Here is an 18,394-nt window from a genome sequence, read left to right as displayed (position 1 = left end):
CTCACGATCTACACTTTTAGACATACGCCATGGTATGATATGGAAACTCTCAAAGGCCGCCCTTTGCTCTTGGAATCATCCCAATACCTGACAACATTGCAACAAGAATCTTTACAATCCGATACCGCACCTCCCAGAAGTCATCAAACTAACAGATTGCTGACTAGATTATCTAGATTATCTAACTCACCCCTCATAGGATCTACATCCCCCCCCCCATGCTTTTCATCGTAACTGAGCTGAATGTTTAAATTGTTATTGAAATGTTTGTTTGATATCATAATCACTACAATCTCTGCTCCGTGAAAACATGTCAGACTATGTCTTGTGATTTTGCTTTATCACCTCAAATAAAAACAAGTTTGAAAAAAAAAAAAAAGGCGGTTCATGCTAGAAAACCCTCAAATAAAGCTGAATTACAACAATTCTGCAAAGATGAGTGGGCCAAATTCCTCCAGAGCGCTGTAAAAGACTCGTTGCAAGTTATCGCAAACGCTTGATTGCAGTTATTGCTGCTAAGGGTGGCCCAACCAGTTATTAGGTTCAGGGGGCAATTACTTTTTCACACAGGTTTGGATTTCTTTTCTCCCTAAATAATAAAAACCCTCATTTAAAAACTGCATTTTGTGCTTACTTGTGTTATCTTTGACTAATAGTTAAATGTGTTTGATGAACAGAAACATTTTGTGTGACAAACATGCAAAAGAATAAGAAATCAGGAAGGGGGCAAATAGTTTTTCACACCACTGTAAATATACTTTAGCCAGGACAATTATATTTCTATTATTTCTTGGTGCTCAAACATATTCTATTCACAGATTCTCTCCTTTACATATCCCCTGAAAAATGTACATTGCATACTAGAAATTAAACTTTCATTGCTTCTCAAGTTGAACCATCCATTTTCAAAAAATTGTTGAAACAGTTTCAAAATGAATCTATTTACACTTTTCTCTTGACCCCAAGGCAAAATTTCCCAAAACTCGTCACTTCCCCCATATAAATATTAAACTATAGTTTACTACCCAAAAACTAGTCTTACCTCCCAACTTTATTTAGTATGGTACATTGGAAATAAGGTTCACTTTGGTAAGTGATATTCCTTCCCATAGTGTCATTCTTACATAAGAAAAGATAAAACATCACGATTTTCAGATTAATTTAGTTGATCTTCTTGACAAATGGAAGTGAATCAGGAAACTAATCTATATTTTATGTAAGTATGCAATTTACAATGTATTTCTCAATTCTAAGGAGACATTGCACAATTAAATGTGAATTATGCACCAGAAACTTGGATCAGTGTTGTGGAACTAGCAAATTTATGCCACAAACCGAGAGATTATTGGACTAAAACCACAGTTTCTAAACAACAGGCCTGGCACTTTTTGCAACACATAGGTGATTAAACTGGACAGAATTACATTTTCTAATACCAATCTATATATGTTTTGTTTAAATCTTAATGTGATGTGTAAGTGGATGATAGTACTACTTCTCCTTCGTTGACAGAGTTGAAAAGAAAGAGCGTGCTAGGTTAAAGACTGTCAAATTTAATTCAAAAGCAAGAGGGGACAAAGGGGTAAGTTTCAGCATGTATATTTCCTAAATATTGCTTGCCGCTTACTGCATGAGGATGTTTGTTTCCTGTGGACCCAGTTTACAGTATTCTGACAACTTGGTTGTGCATGATTTTTCTTTTACAGAACAAAACAGTATTTAGAGAATCTAAGGAATAATTAATATATTTTGCTATTGGGGCTTTCTATGTGACACTTTGTCAGGTGTAAGAAAGTACTCTTTAGCATTTGTTTCCTTAGTTCGTACAACATTTACATTTTCCTAGTGTTAGGACTATAGCACAAAACCAGTCAAATTCATACAACAATTACACCTCTTAGTGGCTCACAGAGGTATAGATAGGCACAGTTACTATGCAGGTATGGGATCCTTTATCCAGAAAGCTTCAAATCTATTATCCGGAAAGCCCCAGGTCAGACCGTTTTGCGTAACAGGTCCCTGACCTGTATAGCATTTGTAGCACTATCAAAGACAAAACATTTTTGTTGCATCAGTGTAAACAATTTGTTTATTGGCGTTGCTGTCGGCGGTACTACATTTAATTCACAACAGCTTATCATTCATATCTCTGAATCAGAAAATATAACTGCTCGCTCAACCTAGCAACGAGCTTAGTGATATCATTTTTGTCACATGACTCGCTAATAAAGTACTCCTTGTTGGAAAAGTTGAGGGTATTAGAAGTAACCTCGTGCTTTTATATGATCATGGAACTCCTCCGTGGCTTATCATATCCTTATATTTTACAATCCTTATATATTTTTTTTATAATATATTGCATAAACAAGCTGTTTAAGCATGGGGGCAGCCATTCAAGCACAGGATATTAGCAGATAACTGATAACTTCTGTAGAATCCCATTGTATACTATGGCTACACAGCAGCTTGTTTATATAACCTTTAGTAGTGTTTCTGATGTACCAGTGCAGGGCAACACTACATTATATTTTCAGTACTTTAAAACACTTTCATTGTTTAGTGTTACTGTTCCTTTAACTTATTTGGAGAAATAACTCACATTACTGGTTTTCCAGAGATATGGAACAATAGTTACACATACAATATATATTTTCCATCAACTTTTTTTATTGCCTGATTTTAAAGGGGACCCGTCACCCAAAAAAATTATTCAAAATCCTATTTTATCACATTAGTCAAGCAAAATTAACTTTAATTACACTGTTTAAATGATTTGAATCTTGTTTCCTTCGGTCTGGGAATTCAAAATGATAGCAAGCAGGCAGCAGCCATTTTGTGGACACTGTTTTTAAGGAAAGCCTTGCATCATCTCAGAATCTTGTTTGTGCACCAGAATGGGGGACCCGATGTCCATTCCCATGCCCTGGCTACACAATTAAATGGTAAAGAGAACGGGGGAATGTGGGGAGAGCAGTGACATCTAGTAAGTGCTGAATGGAAAGTGAAAGTAATTGTCTGCCCCGCCTCTATGCCCATGGCATAGAGGAGGGGCAGACAATATTTGATTGACATCTGAGATTTTTAAATGAGCTTACAGCAGCTATGAATGCTTTAATAAAGAATAGAAATTAGATTTCATGTTTAATTTGAAAAGGACTTTTATTATACAGATTTTTGTGTCTGGGTGACAGGTCCACTTTAATAAAAATAGGGTTAATTAAATGTGAAAAGACAAAACCACATCCTTTTTTGTGCAGGATTTCTTTATATCAGCATCGCCTTTTCATTTCACTTTATAGACAAGGAATATAAAAATATTTCTATAAGCCGATAGCATTTCTTAAACATTGAGTTAATGGTTTAAGTATTGGAATGCCAAACTGGTCCCACAGAGAAACAAATTACCTATCTGGTTTTAGGCATTGTCATTGGATCACCTACCCTTTTTTTTTTTTTTCAAACAAAAATAGTAAAATGATTACTATTGCCTAGGTTTGATGTGCAGTTTAATGTAACTGGATATGGAAAGAATGCCAAACTTTTTATTTCCAGTTATGCTACTTAATAAAATTATGTTTTACTTGTAGTACAATGGCGGCCATGCTTAAAAGCAGTAACTTTCCTGCTCTTACTTTATATCCTCCAAGTAATTTTCATGGCAGAAGCTTTGAAAGGTGAAGGAGGTTTAAGGGCATTTGCTGCATGTGCAAAATTGCACTGCAGGTCTGAAATATCGGCGCTTTAATAATAGCTTGCCATTTTTCAACATGGAATGAAAGTTGAAATTTAAAGCAATCCATTCATAGTATTCCTCGTTGGGTATTATTTTAATATTACATTTAATTGGAAAGTCTAAAAGATAGTAAACGTCATTGCAAAAGCAAAGAACTGTACCTGTTCATGTCTGGCATATTGAATGAGGATTTAAAAATGCTAGTGAACAGTGGGCAAAAAACTGCATGATCCTGACAATGCTTATAACCTAATTGTCTTTGTGCATAAAATGAAATGGTTATTGTTCAATAAAAAATTTAACAAACTTCTAAGATGCTTTGTAAGATGCTTTGCATGTAGTGTAAAATGCTGCAAACTACTGTTCTACACTGAATTAATGGAGTTTTATCCTTGTTCATTGACCGCATAACCGTTTGTACACACACTGTGTACTAACAGCACCAAAATTGCATGAAATTGAAAAACTACGCTTGCCATTGATAGAGAACTGCAGTTTTGTATCCAAGATATCATTCCCTCCCACTCTTCTTTTTTCCCCCCTAAAATGTTAACATTCTCTGCATGTCCCCCCATCAACAGGCCTCCAAGTGCAAATGTTATATAGCTATTTTCTAACCTTGTGAAAATCATTGATTATTTTAGCATATGATTATCCTGTTAGTGTCTGCCATTCTTAAAAAAAGCATTATCATATCAGACAATTCATAATCTTAAACTGGAACTTATAACCATAGAATGTGCATTGCAGACACTGTATAACGAGTTACGGCATGGTAGAGTATAAAATAAATAGCGCATAAAGAAAATAATATATAATCATTTTGGTTGTACATAAGTAATGGCTTTAGCAGCTGTTTTTTGAAGTTGTAGTAAATGGTCAAATTCCATTTAGAACCTGAGATTTTTTTTCAGTTTCTTCTAAATTGCTGATCCAATGACAGCAAGAGCAGAAAACCTTTCCATAGAGCAGTAAGCTGCCCTTGTTTCTTTATGCTACTAAAAATATAATATTTAATCATAAACAACATGTGAAATCAATTTGTATGGAATTTTTAATTTAGCTTAATATCTAGTGCTAGAAATAAAAGTGGCATAATAAATCCAGTTTTAAATACACCTTCGACATTAAACCCACATATCATTTTTCAATCACAAGAAAATATGAAAGTCTGGATTTTGAAATCTCACCACAATGAAAATGAATGCCTTCCAGTTGTAATAGAGGCTGCAAAAAGAAAAAAAGCAGTTTTTTTTCCCCTTAACGCATTCATAGCTACATATCATTTACGTGTTTCTGATTGTACTTTTTTTCTTAACACGTTTCCATTTGTGGATCCCAAGCCATTAATCCTCAATTCACTAACACACAACTTGTTTTGGTTTTTCTTATCCCCTTCTGAGCCTTTCTGTTTTGAAGACTGTGGAGCAGACTTATAACCAGTACACATGCAGAATAAAATTGGCAAGTCAATAGTGCTTGCAGCCTGTGTCTCCTGTAGTCCTCAAGATTACATGCTTATGTCTTATACAGATCAAAACATTGCCTCTCTTGTTACTCTGAGGTTAACTAAAAGGCCGCTGTCTGGTCTAAACTATACATCCTAATAACCTATTTATATTGCTTTTGGATATTTTAATTATTATAGTTCCAAAGCACAAACTCAGCAGCTGCTCATAGGGCAAGAGTAATGACTAACTTTTACCAAACTATTCAAGGCACCTTATTTAATTTGGCTAAACTATAACGAATAGGAAGAACTTTATTTTTGTTTCTCACAGAACCCTAATGATAGTCAAACCTGCATGGTGTGATAACATTGGTCCGCATCCACAGATCTGCTAGGGCAGGGCTTGTACACACAGACATTAGACATCCTTTGTTTTGCACCCTCCTTTTCTTCTTCAGCAGTCATTCAATGACAAGCGTAAAAAGAACCTCTTTTCTCGAAAATTTCCATTCTACAAGAACAAGGACCAGAGTGAAATGGAAACCAGTGATGTTGACCGTAAGTATATAGAATGCAGCAGGGCATGCAGTGAAATGCCTTACTGGTTTGCAATGTGGTGCAGAGGAGGTGTTTCCAAGAGCAGTGACTGGTTGTCATATTAATTGAACAATTTAATAATTTAAAAAAAAATTAGTAGGAAAAAAGTTGCTAAAATATTATAGTGCATCCTTGACAAGCAGGGCTTTGGTGGCATCGTAATTGTGGTGCAGGTATGACGCTTCATATTTATGGCAGTTTAAAGCATGCACTGTAATATGGGCAATGTGTTTGTCCAGTACTTGCAACCAAACCTTCAGTTCAGCTGTTTATATTTCAGAATACTAGCACAAATTGGTGTGGAGAAGTTTAAAACAAAGATTTCAACAATTGTCGTGCTTTACTTAACCACACAATTAATTGGTTGTCATGTATTTAGACATGTTGAAATGTTCACCTGTTACTGTGCAAGGAGATGCCTCTCCCCTGTGGCTCCATTTTGAATATATTACTGACAAATGTTCTCTCTGTGATTATCTCTTTGTTTTTTGCTTGCTCTCTGGGACCACAGGAGATCCCTGACGACATGGGATCAAAAGGCCTGAGTAAGTGACCAAGATAAAAAAAACGAAAACAGAAGAAAAACTCAACTCCAGATATGCAGACCTTTTATTTGTTTATGATTATCCAATTTGTAATTTTTGATTTAAACTGGTTATTCTTTTCCTTTTTACTTACTAATTTGTAAGTAAACTCACGTTACATAGTTACATAGTTAAATTGGGTTGAAAAACGACAAAGTCCATCAAGTTCAACCCCTCTAAATGAAAACCCAGCATCCATACACACCCCTCCCTACTTTTACATAAATTCTATATACCCATACCTATACTAACTATAAAGCTTAGTATCACAATAGCCTTTGATATTATGTCTGTCCACAAAATCATCCAAGCCATTCTTAAAGGACCAGTAACACCAAAATTTTTTTTTAAAAAAAATTGGTTAGTATACATCCAAAAATAAACACAAACACAAATTAAACTTTTAAATTGCAAAGCCTTTATTAAAAAATAACTTACTGAAACTCCATTTACGGTCCTTTTGAGAAAAGGTAACACGGCAACCATCTATCCTGCAGCAGTTGATTTCTTCTCCCTGGCTATCTTTCCTGGCCGCCCTATGTCTGGCGCGCTCTTCTCTGCCGGCAAGATTGACAGCCAGCTTCTTCTTCTTCTCCTCCAGGCAATTCTTTATGCGACAGTACTGGTCTATGGAGCAGTCGTGGTTGGCACGAAATTGGCGTGTGCTGTCCTATGCCATACCCTTTCTTTGCAGGATCAGGACGATTTCCTTCTCACTGTCCCAGCGGAGACGTTTCCTTTCCTCCCTTGTCGCTCTGAGCAGTGAGACTGACACGGACTACACGGCGCACAGGACACACATTACAGCGAGGAATTGTAAATTGTAGCCCGGATCTGCCAGCACTTGCGCAGGAAAAAAATTCCAAAATCACATGGGGTAACTCTACAGACCTTGCTCCGGCTACCAGCTAGGTTGGTATAAGAGAGATATATATCAACAACTGACCAGACAGGAGCACGCCCCCAACCCGACGCTTTATTGGTACTAATGAACAAATTGTGCGCATCGCTCTTCTATGCGCAAGCGCTGGCAGATCCTTGCTACAATTTACAATTCCTCGCTGTAATGTGTGTCCTGTGCGCCGTGTAGTCTGTGTCAGTCTCACTGCTCAGAGCGACAAGGGAGGAAAGGAAACGTCTCCGCTGGAACAGTCAGAAGGAAATCGTCCTGATCCTGCAAAGAAAGGGTATGGCATTGGACAGCACACGCCGAATTCGTGCCAACCACGACTGCTCCATAGACTAGTACCAGTACTGTCGCATAAAGAATTGCCTGGAGGAGGAGAAGAAGAAGAAGCTGGCTGTCAATCTTGCCGGCAGAGAAGAGCGCGCCAGACATAGGGCGGCCAGGAGGGATAGCCAGGGAGAAGAAATCAACTGCTGCAGGATGGATGGTTGCCGTGTCACCTTTTCTCAAGAGGACCGGAAGTGGAGTTTCAGTAAGTTATTTTTTAATAAAGGCTTTGCAATTTAAAATTTTTGGTGTTACTGGTCCTTTAAAGGCATTAACTGAATCAGCCATCACAACATCACCCGGCAGGGCATTCCACAACCTCATTGTCCTGACTGTGAAGAACCCCCTACGTTGCTTCAAATGAAAGTTCTTTTCTTCTAGTCTAAAGGGGGTGGCCTCTGGTACAGTGATCCACTTTATGGGTAAAAAGGTCCCCTGCTATTTGCCTATAATGTCCTCTAATGTACTTGTAAAGTGTAATCATGTCCCCTCGCACGCACCTTTTTTCCAGAGAAAACAACCCCAACCTTGACAGTCTACCCTCATAATTTGTCTTACATCCCTCTAACCAATTTAGTTGCACGTCTCTGCACTCTCTCCAGCTCATTTATATCCCTCTTAAGGACTGGAGTCCAAAACTGCACTGCATACTCCAAATGAGGCCTCACCAGGGACCTATAAAGAGGCATAATTATGTTTTCATGCCCTTTTTATGCAAGACAGAACTTTATTTGCTTTAGTAGCCACAGAATGACACTGCCCAGAATTAGACAACTTGTTATCTACAAAAACCTAGATCCATCTCAGTTAAGCAAACTCCCAACTCATTGCCATTTAGTGTATAATTTGCATTTATATTTTTTTTGCCAAAGTGCATAACCTTGCATTTATCAACATTTAACCTCATTTTCCAGTTTGCTGCCCAGTTTCCCAACTTAGACAAATCACTCTGCAAAGTGGCAGCATCCTGCATGGAACCTATAGTTCTGCACAATTTAATCATCTGCAAAAATAGAAACAGTACTTTCAATGCCCACCTCCAGGTCATTAATAAACAAGTTGAAAAGCAAGGGACCTAGTACAGAGCCCTGCGGTACTCCAATGGTCCAATTAGAAAATGTTCCATTTACCACAACTCTTTGTAGTCTATCTTTTAGCCAGTTCTCTATCCAGGTACAAATACTATGTTCCAGGCCAACATTCCTTAATTTAACCAGTAACCTTTTGTGTGGCACTGTATCAAATGCTTTAGCAAAGTCTAAGTAAATCACATCCACTGCCATCCCAGAATCGAGGTCTCTACTTACTTTCTCATAAAAAGAAATTAAGTTAGTCTGGCAAGATCTATTACGCATAACACCATGCTGGCACAAACTCATAGTATTATGATTTGCTATGAAGTCCAGTATCTTATCCTTTATTAACCCTTCGAAAAGCTTTCCTACCACTGACGTCAGACTAACTGGCCTATAGTTTTGAGGCTGAGAACGGGATCCTTGGTGATAATTTGGAGGCGCCTGCGATAGAAGTAGCTGTTTTTTTTTTTAAATCTGAAATAATGTGTGAATTTCTAAAAGGAATAACAAAGTACTGTAATCTTTAGTCAAAGTTGAAAACCTGGTTTCTACATGCATATAACGTTGTATAAAACTGGTTCAAAATCATTCACAGATACAATTAAATATGATGAATTGTTGGTTACTCTTAAGCACCTTGTGAAAACAATATTGAAAAAGGAACCCCTCTGTGTGGCTTCTGTTTTTGCTTATGGATGAACAGCTAGGCTGTATACATTTCCCATTTAGAATGACTATATTATATTAATATTTATAATACATTTGGAAACATAAATATATGATGTGGTTATTTTAAAAAGGTCACTCACTGTAAATGCCCGCAAATAGAATATTAAGTGCTGAAAGTTTATTTGTAATTGTTGAGCTTGCAGGCTCACCACAAGCTCCTCCTCACTCCCAAATTACGTCTGCTGTGTTTGTAATCCAACCTCAAAACCAAATCAGTGCTCTTGATTTACTCACTGTGTAAAAACATATGTGTGTTTGTCAGATGTTAATCTAATTCTGTTACCTGATAAATGTTGAGGTGTGTGCACAAGCAAAGGTGGCTTTCTTAACATTAAGGGCAGAGACACACAGGGAGATTTAGTCACCCGGCGACTAAACTGCTCTTTTTTGGGCGACTAATTTTCCCAGCTAGAATCTAAATCACTGGTGGAATGGCACTCGGAGCGATCCGTTTTCTGAAGCTGCCAGAAGTTTCTTCGTGAGGCAATTTCGGTCGATTTCAGAAAACGAAACGCTCAGAGTGCCATCCCGTCGTCGATTTAGATTCTAGCCAGCGGGAAGGCTTTTCGGGGAGATTAGTCACCCGAAGAAGAGGCGATTTGTTGCTGGGCAACTAAATCTCCCCGAATCTTAGCGTGTGCCCTTCCCTAAGGGGCAGATTTATTAAGGTTTGAATAGTAAATTATAATTTTTGCAAAAAATTTTGGTCAAAACTCTCAAATTCAAATTGTGAATTACCCAAACTTGATTCGAATTTTAATTTGAATTCGAATTTTTAGTTTTAATAATAATTCGAATTTGATTATTCACCACCATAAACCTGTGGAGTTCATGTATAAGTCAATGGGAGAAATCCAGTGACCAATTTGAAGATATTAGCCTTCCTGACATTCAAGTTTTTTTTGGAGAAAAAACTTATTTGGGTTTAGTCTAATTCGATTCGCCTTTTTGCATTGTTAATATATATTCCAGTTTATTCGAGTATATATTCAATTTTACATCCCCTGATTTTAAGTTTTCTCTCATTTTACATTGTTGTATTAAGGTCCCACCTATATATTATGCATAATACATTTTCCTGGATTTTACACAATTTTTTTCTGGTCCCTTGAAAAATGTAAAATGGGGGTTCTACTGTATTTGATTTTTTTCTTAAATACCCTCCCAATCGAATTTTGAGTATATTCGAATTTATTAGAGTTAAAAAACTTGAATTCAAAATTCGACCTTTGATAAATGGGCCTCTAAATATTGCAGTTCCCATGCTCTGTCCTGTTAAAGTCCTGGAAAAGTGTTTTGTAGCAGTCTTTGCAAATAAGTTAGGATATATTTGCCCTCTGATGAAGTTCACAGCATTAATGGTACCTACACTAAGCCATATTTTATAAGCTTTAAATGTATTCCTTTCATATTTAGATACAGGAGAAAAGTATCACCAACATATATTCAGTGTAACTTTCCTATATAAGGGGAAATGTAATAAAAATTGCTAACGGAAAAACTATTCGCAATGCGAAAAGTTATGCCTTTGCGCGAACAAATTTTGCTTTGTGCGAATTTAATATAGCTTTTGCGTGCCCGGAAACTGTTTAGCGACCACTTCCGACAGTGAAAGACCATTTGCGAATTTTATAGTTTGCGCCAATGCGCAGTCAATGTAATAAAACTTCTTACTGAAAAAGTCGTTATGTTTGCTCCAAAAGATTACGACACCTTCAAGCACTTCTTATGAGTGCGCAATTAAAATTAGCAATGCGCAATTAAAATTCGCAATGCAATAACAGTTTAAGGAACAATATTACATTGCGAGATGTGGATTTTTAGTCTTATTGGTGCGAATTGTTTTGCTCTTTGCGACTTTTATTACATTCCCCTGTTAGTCTTGTATCATTTGCACTTTTACTGGTGTCATTAAATCATATTTAGAGCATTTAATTGTACAAAACATATAGCTTTGCTTATTATTCATTTCAATAATAAATTTAGAAAAATATATAAATATGACTACATGAAATGTGTGTGATACTTTCTCTTGAAATATGTTGTATGATTTCTGCCAATCATTGTCTGCTTCTTATATTTTTCAAACTCCCTGCTATTCATTGTTATTGAAAGTCATCTAATTTGCAAATATCTTTTTTTTATTTGGCTAACATTATAGTTTTTCAGTTGCAGTAACCAGTATTTTTCTTGAAGTGCCTCATATTTCCATTATATTGCATTTCAGAACATATAACCTCTAATGCCAGCGATAGTGAAAGTAGTTACCGTAAGTGTTTTTTGTTCCTTTCTTTAACTGCTCCTGTCTGACTATGCTTTTTTTTTTGTCATAACCTTCAATTATAATTGTTGCAGTAAAATTTTTAAAGGAACAGTAACATCAATAAATTAAAGTGGTTTAAAGTAATAACAATATAATTCAGTGTTGCCCTGCACTGGTAAAACTGGTGTATTTGCATCAGAAACACCACATCTACTGTAGATCATAGTTGTGTTATCTATTATCCACTATTTAGGGCAGAGACACACGCTGCTATTTCGGGAGATTAGTCACCCAGCGAAAAATCGCTTCTTTGGGCGACTAATCTCCCCGAACTGACTTCCCGCCGGCTAGAATGTAAATCACCGGTGGGATGGCCACTTCGGAAAGCGAAGTGCTCCGAGTGCCATCCCGCCGGCCACTTAAATTCTAGCTGGTGGGAAGGCAGTTCGGGAAGATTAGTCGCCGGAAGAAGTGATTTGTCGCTAGGCGACTAATGTCCCGAAATAGCAATGTGTGTCTCTTCCCTTAACCCTTGCCATATAGCCTTTTTTCAATTTCCACCATTGCTACACAGCAGCTTGTTTATATAAACGATAGTAGTGTTTTTGAAGCAAACAGATCAGTTTTACCAATGCAGGGAAACAGTACATTATATTTTCATTACTTTAAATGCTTTAATTTTTTGGTGATACTGTTGTTCCTTTAAATCTTGAAAGGTTGATTTAGCATAATTGTTTAATTTTTCCCAAAGATAAAACTACTTGATAGCTTTTTTTTTCCTTCTTATGTGAGATGCAGCTACTACAAGTTGTTCTGTTATGGACATCTTGTTTAACAGATTGGTTTAAGGTTTCAGCCTTACTGTGTTTTTCTAATTCCTTTAATTCACTTCCAAAGAAATGTATTCTTATGGTTAAAAAAAAAATATTGACATTATTTTCATTATTTTTTACTGCTGTCTATTTTGAAAGTAATCTTAATTACAGATGAGTATGGATGTTCACAAGGTCTATTATTCCAATATCTATTTATAGCATGATATGCTTTGAAAAACTCACAAAAAATGTATCTCCAATCACTAAAATATTTCCTGCAGCGCAACGTTTGATATAGAAACCTATTTCTCTGGTTTCAAGCAAGCTTCCTTTAGATATAGTAACACATAAAAACAAAATCCCAGTTTATAGTCAAATTTGACCCCTCCACATTTTGTTTTTACAAATTGTGTAATATAAAAAAATGATTGCCCTTTATAAATAAAATTACTTTAAGGTGCAATCAGAATTGGATCAAAAGCCTAAGGATTATGTTAAATAAGAATCCTGAAGAAACTATTGGAATCCCAAAACAAATGATTGATTTAAGCTATTGTAGTAGGATTTTTTTTCATACTGCAGTGAGGTTTACAAAGCATATTTTGTATTTGAATTTGTTTGCATGGTCAAGTAATGGTGTTAAATTTACTTTTGCATGGCAATTTATTTGAATCTTACATACTTTTAAACAAAGTTAAAAGTTAAAACAGTTTCTTCAAAATAGCTTCCAATCTGTCCCAGTGTACTTTTTTTTTTATATTTTAAAAATTCAAGATTATCCACAATCTTTTGGGGTGTTTTTAATTTTTCTTAAAGGAGAAGGAAAGGCATCCTGCACTTGGGGGTGCCAGATGTTAGGCACCCCCATGTGATTGTATGGACTTACCTGAAACCCCGGGCCAGTGCTATCCGCAGAAAACTTCCCTGGCCCGGGGTTATACCAGTGAGCACCACGAGTGATTCTCTTCTGTCTCCCACTTTTTTTGCGCATGCGCAGTAGAACGAAAAGCTGAACTTTAACTAAAAAGTCGGCTATTTAGTTCAACTGCGCAGGCGTTTGCCCCAGGAAATTTGAAGAAAGAGGAATACGGAAGAGGATCACTCCATGGTGCTCACTGGTATAACACCGGGCCGGTGCAGTTTTCTGTTGATAGGAGCACCGGCCCCGGGTTTCAGGTAAGTCAATACAATCACTTGGGGGTGCCTAACATTTGGCACCCCCAAGTGCAGGATGCCTTTCCTTCTTCTTTAAGTAAAAGGAATGTCAACATTAAACAGTGTTGCTTCGTTGCTACTGAAAATAGCCAAGTATATATGAAGTAGTGCAAATTTTAAACAGAAAAAAAACAAAACAAAAATATATTTTGACCCCTATGTACATAACTAGTTAAACTGTTCCCCAGACACTCATTTTTGCACCAGAAGTCAGGTTTGTCATGTATAAAGTACATACATTATAATGTTGTTTTTAATTGCCAAAATGCAGTTTAAAACTGGTATAATACTTCTGATGAAATAGGCATTGAAGCAGAACATTCCCTTTACAAACTCCATGTTAGTACTTACCGGGTTAGCCCCTCCCCCATGCTCCAATCAGAAGGACCCTCCCCAAGTCTTTAAAGACCGGCCACACCCACCTACCGGCGTCTTTTTTTCTTTTTTTTTTTCCTTCTCATTTTGCTCTCATCGGAAGCAAAAATGGGTTTCTTTTAACATTGGGAAAGCATAGGCCTGCCCATAAGGCGTCCTAGGGACAGGGGTTTTTGGTCCATGGGACCTTTTGTTCCCCAGCACTCGGCTTCATATCCTGGAGTCTTCTGTGCTTCAGCTTCTGGATCAGGTAAGGCACTGGTGTGCAATGTTTGCTACTCCTGGTCTGCCTGTGTTTCAGTTGCGTTTCCATATTGCGGTCAGAGCATTCAACGGCAAGTGCTTGTCCCCCCCATCCGGTGTGCCCTCCTGACCTGCCCAAAAGGCGTCCAGGGGCAGTGGTTTATGTAGCCCCTACACACCCTTTATTTTTACGGATGGGCGAGGGAGGCGGCAGTTAGAGGGTCAGCCAATTATTAGGCATAATTAGATAGGGGCCTGAGCCTTACTGCCTCCTGTTTTATTTATGTTTTTTTTGTCTTTTAAATGGAGGGCAAGTTCCATGGCCAGCTGCCTCCCTCAGCAGACTTTCCTAAGGTAGAGGTCATTTAAAAAAAAAAAAATGCCTGCCTTATAGGTTTCAGCTAGAAACGGTGCATGGCTCTGTTAGGAGATACCAATTATCCAATTTGCCTCTGTGTAACCACAGCAGTTGCACAGACAGCAGATGAGTGTAATCAGCGGGTTCCACTGGTATAGTGACCCCCATTGAGCACATTCTGTTGATCAAAGCAAGTGGTTTGTGATTTCTAGGCTATGCATCATCTAAAAGTTACTGTAGATAAAAATAATTAAAAACAGTTTGATTGCAGTACCACTTTAATCCCCCCCCCATAGGGAACCAATAGAAGAGTGCTGTGCTGTAGATAGATGGGAATGTGTGCTGGAAACAAATTTAGAATTTTCTTTCATTGGGCAAAGTGTTATTTGCTTGGGTTTACATGCCCTTATAAAAGTATGTTCAGCACAAGCTTTATTTATTGAACAAGGAGAGGGCATACTGCCCTTTTATATTTGGCTTGCAGATATCCACTGTATTACTTACAATTTATATGTGCAGGGTTGGAAATGCAAAATTATTTCAATTGAGCATTTAAACATGACTCTGCATGACACTTGGGTAAGGGAACAGAGGTTTTACAACATAATGTGATAGTTTATGAAAGTTTATATTTTTCTATTAAGGTTATGATTCAAAATAAATATACAAGAGCCATGCATATCCTGTAAATTGTATCCTTATAAACTGTGCATAGGGATGTCATTGGTTATAACTGGTGCTCAGATATGCAATTTGTGTTGCATGACTCATTTGGGAAAATGTAATAAAAGTCGGTAACTGGAAAAATATTTGCAATGCGAAAAGTTACGCCTCTGTGCGAACAAATTTGCCTTTGTGCGAATTTATTATAGCTTTTGCGAACCCGGGAGCTGTTTAGCGACCACTTCCGACAGTGAAGAAGGTTTGGGAATTTTATAGTTAGCGCCAGTGCGCAGTGAATGTAATAAAACTTCTTACTGAGAAAGTCGTTATGTTTGCTCCAAAAGATTACGACACCTTCAAGAACTTCTTAAAAGTGGGCAATGCGCAATTAAAATTCGCAATGCGCAATTAAAATTTGCAATGCAAGGAAGAGTATTACATTGCAAGATGAGACTTTTTATTCTTATTTGTGCTAATAGTTTTGCTCTTTGCGACTTTTATTACATTCCCTCAATAATGTATTACATAAAATATACTCCTTGCTATACATGGGGTATTACAAGGCATCTTGTAGTTCCAACGCCTTCTGCCTCATGCCTTTTATATGGGCATGGAACTCGCTGGTGCTTTATAATATTTTCATAGTTTACAGCAGTGGGCACATCACTCTCTATTATATGTTGACACAATTTGCACAAGAGGATTCACAGTGTAAAACAGAAATGGGGAAGATTTTTCTCTGAAAACAGAAGAATTAAGGGTGATGGCAACAAAAAATAAAATTGCCCTTCTTACAGGCAACTACAAATACCTGAAAATACACTTGTTAATCAGAAACGGCAGTAGGTGTGGGTAAAACATTTGAATCGCATAAAATTTCCTGCGTGCATATTTTACTCAATGCGGTTGAAATATTTTATCCACTATGATTGTTGTTCTATGTGTGCCATCACCCTGTTGGCATTCCATATTACTTCTCAAACCCTGACAAAAGTATGGCTCTGATTGTTTGTGGCATGTTAGTTCAAGTGTTTGCTGCTGCTTGGTAAATGCCTCCTGTTATTGTTTATGCTGCCTAATTACCATTATCATTGATTAATGATCTGACAAAATAATACATTTTTTATTTTGATCAAAGTCTGGAACCTTTAGTATTGAGTAACATCGCCTGCTAAGTACATTTTACTGGCTGTGGCCAGCTTCTTGTATTTATAGAAACAGGAGTAGTGTTTTGTCTACAGTATGTTTTATATTCGTAAAACATTTTTGTTGGCGCTTTCTATCTCTCAATTTCTGTTCCAATAATATCAAAGTATTTGGGCAGAATTCTAGACGGAGACAGTAACCTTGCCTACTGCCATTAAGGCAATCAGTAGTATCACTGAGTCTCCTCCCAAAACCAAAGCTGGGAGAGTTACAGTTCAGTTTTTCTGCAATTTAAACATTTTCTTTGCTATGGCTTCCAGAGATGTATTGAATATATCCTATTTTGCATGGCGAACATATGTGAAATATTTTCATGGATAGGAATTCATTGTAAAACAAAGTTGTAATACGAATACTTACAACAAATTTTCTTTCCATAGGTGGCCAAGAAGAATATGTATTATCATATGAGCCAGTCAACCAACAAGAAGGTTTGTATAAAGAAAACCACGGATATGTATCCATAATGACTGCATGCTATTGTGCTGTACTTGTAGATAGTCTATTTCTTCCAGCAACACTTTTAAATATATACACTCTACGTGCGCTTTACCTCTGACAACTAGAATGTCAAATACATTACTTTCATATACGTTATTGAAGACACATTTCAAATAATGGCCAATGTTCAGATAACTGACGATCGCAAACAAAAATTAACAGAAAAATAGCCATTTAGTGTGGCCCATCATACAGTAGCCCTCTGTTCTGCCTGTGGGCCACATTGTATCGACCTGTGTATGAATGGCTGCCTTAAGAGTCTTAAACAGAATCTTTATGAAAATGATAACCAGCATCTTGTTCTTGAAGTATGATTGGAATAAATATTAACAAGGAATCGGGCTTACTGATAAAATAGGAGAGAGTTCACATGAACACCAGAAAATCACTGCACCATTCAAGCTCATAGATGGCAATAGACTTTTCAAATTTAAGACAGTCACATAATTTCAGTTACTCTGTGCCTAAAGACAAAAAAATAGTAATATTAATATTATCCTCAGAGTATGTTAAAGCCTTATGATTTTTAAAAAAAATTATTTTTATTATAATAGTAAACTACGCACGACCAGTCATAATTTTGGGGCCAACAAAAGACCGGATAAATGATGACCTGATCTCAGAATTTCCAGAAAAATTTGGATCTTGTGTACCACGTAAGTGTAACACTTATTTATTTATTTATTTGCTGCACATGCCCATTATACCTTTAGGGGTGTATTTTTTAACAGTGGAGACAAACATGTTGCCCATAGCAACCAATCAAACCAATTTAGAGTTAAACAGTCACTTGCAAGTTAGAAAACAAAAGCACCAAGATCTGATTGGTTGCTGCGGATAACATCATCAGTGCTGTTTGCTCCAGTGTTAGTAAATATGTCAGACACAGTATGGCAGGTTCCCATGGAATAAGTGTCAGGATATTAAAAGTCTCTTCAGGGAACAGTTCAGTGTGAAAATAAAAATTGTGCAAATAGATAGGCTGTGCAAAATAAAAAATCTTTCTAATATAGTTAGTTAGCCAAAAATGTAATATATAAAGGCTGGAGTGACTGGATGTCTAATAAAACAGCCAGAATCCAACTTCCTGCTTTTCAGCTCTATAACTCTGAGTTAGTCAGCGACTTGAAGGGAGGCCACATGATACATTTCTGTTCAGTGAGTTTGTAATTGATCCTCAGCATTCAGCTCAGATTCAAAAGCAACAGATATGACCCATGTGCCCCCCCTCTCAAGTCTCTGATTGGTTACTGCCTGGTAACCAGGGTAACCTGTCAGTGTAAACCAAGAGAGCTGAAAAGCAGGAAGTCGTGTTCTGACATTAGACATCAAGTCACTCCACCCTTTATACA

General features: G+C 37.0%; 1 protein-coding gene and 1 long non-coding RNA gene across 26 annotated transcripts in view; one reads left to right on the top strand and one right to left on the bottom strand.

The window, feature by feature from the left end:
• Window positions 1-18,394, top strand: part of LOC108718075 (disks large homolog 1) — a 129,137-nt gene that overhangs the window by 106,909 nt on the left and 3,834 nt on the right. For 8 of the 25 annotated variants that reach the window (XM_041564811.1, XM_041564806.1, XM_041564822.1 and 5 more), the window contains 6 exons: window positions 1,513-1,582; window positions 5,642-5,741; window positions 11,631-11,672; window positions 12,638-12,673; window positions 16,922-16,972; window positions 17,597-17,698. In XM_041564811.1, the coding sequence (XP_041420745.1) occupies window positions 1,513-1,582; window positions 5,642-5,741; window positions 11,631-11,672; window positions 12,638-12,673; window positions 16,922-16,972; window positions 17,597-17,698 (401 nt within the window). Of the gene's footprint in view, window positions 1-1,512; window positions 1,583-5,641; window positions 5,742-6,291; window positions 6,326-11,630; window positions 11,673-12,637; window positions 12,674-16,921; window positions 16,973-17,596; window positions 17,699-18,394 lie in introns of all 25 variants that reach the window. The other 17 variants (XM_041564817.1, XM_041564808.1, XM_041564825.1 and 14 more) reach the window with 8 other exon arrangements.
• LOC121394269 lies at window positions 6,885-8,310 on the bottom strand. Its single transcript, XR_005961604.1, has 3 exons — window positions 8,274-8,310; window positions 7,942-7,944; window positions 6,885-6,971 (listed from the first exon to the last, which is right to left on the bottom strand). It is a non-coding gene; the product is annotated as an uncharacterized LOC121394269 (long non-coding RNA).

The sequence above is a fragment of the Xenopus laevis genome, chromosome 5S (genome assembly GCF_017654675.1).
Source record: "Xenopus laevis strain J_2021 chromosome 5S, Xenopus_laevis_v10.1, whole genome shotgun sequence".
NCBI lineage: Eukaryota > Metazoa > Chordata > Amphibia > Anura > Pipidae > Xenopus > Xenopus laevis.
Note: the sequence above shows the minus strand (reverse complement) of the source record. Positions and strands in the feature narration are given on the sequence as shown.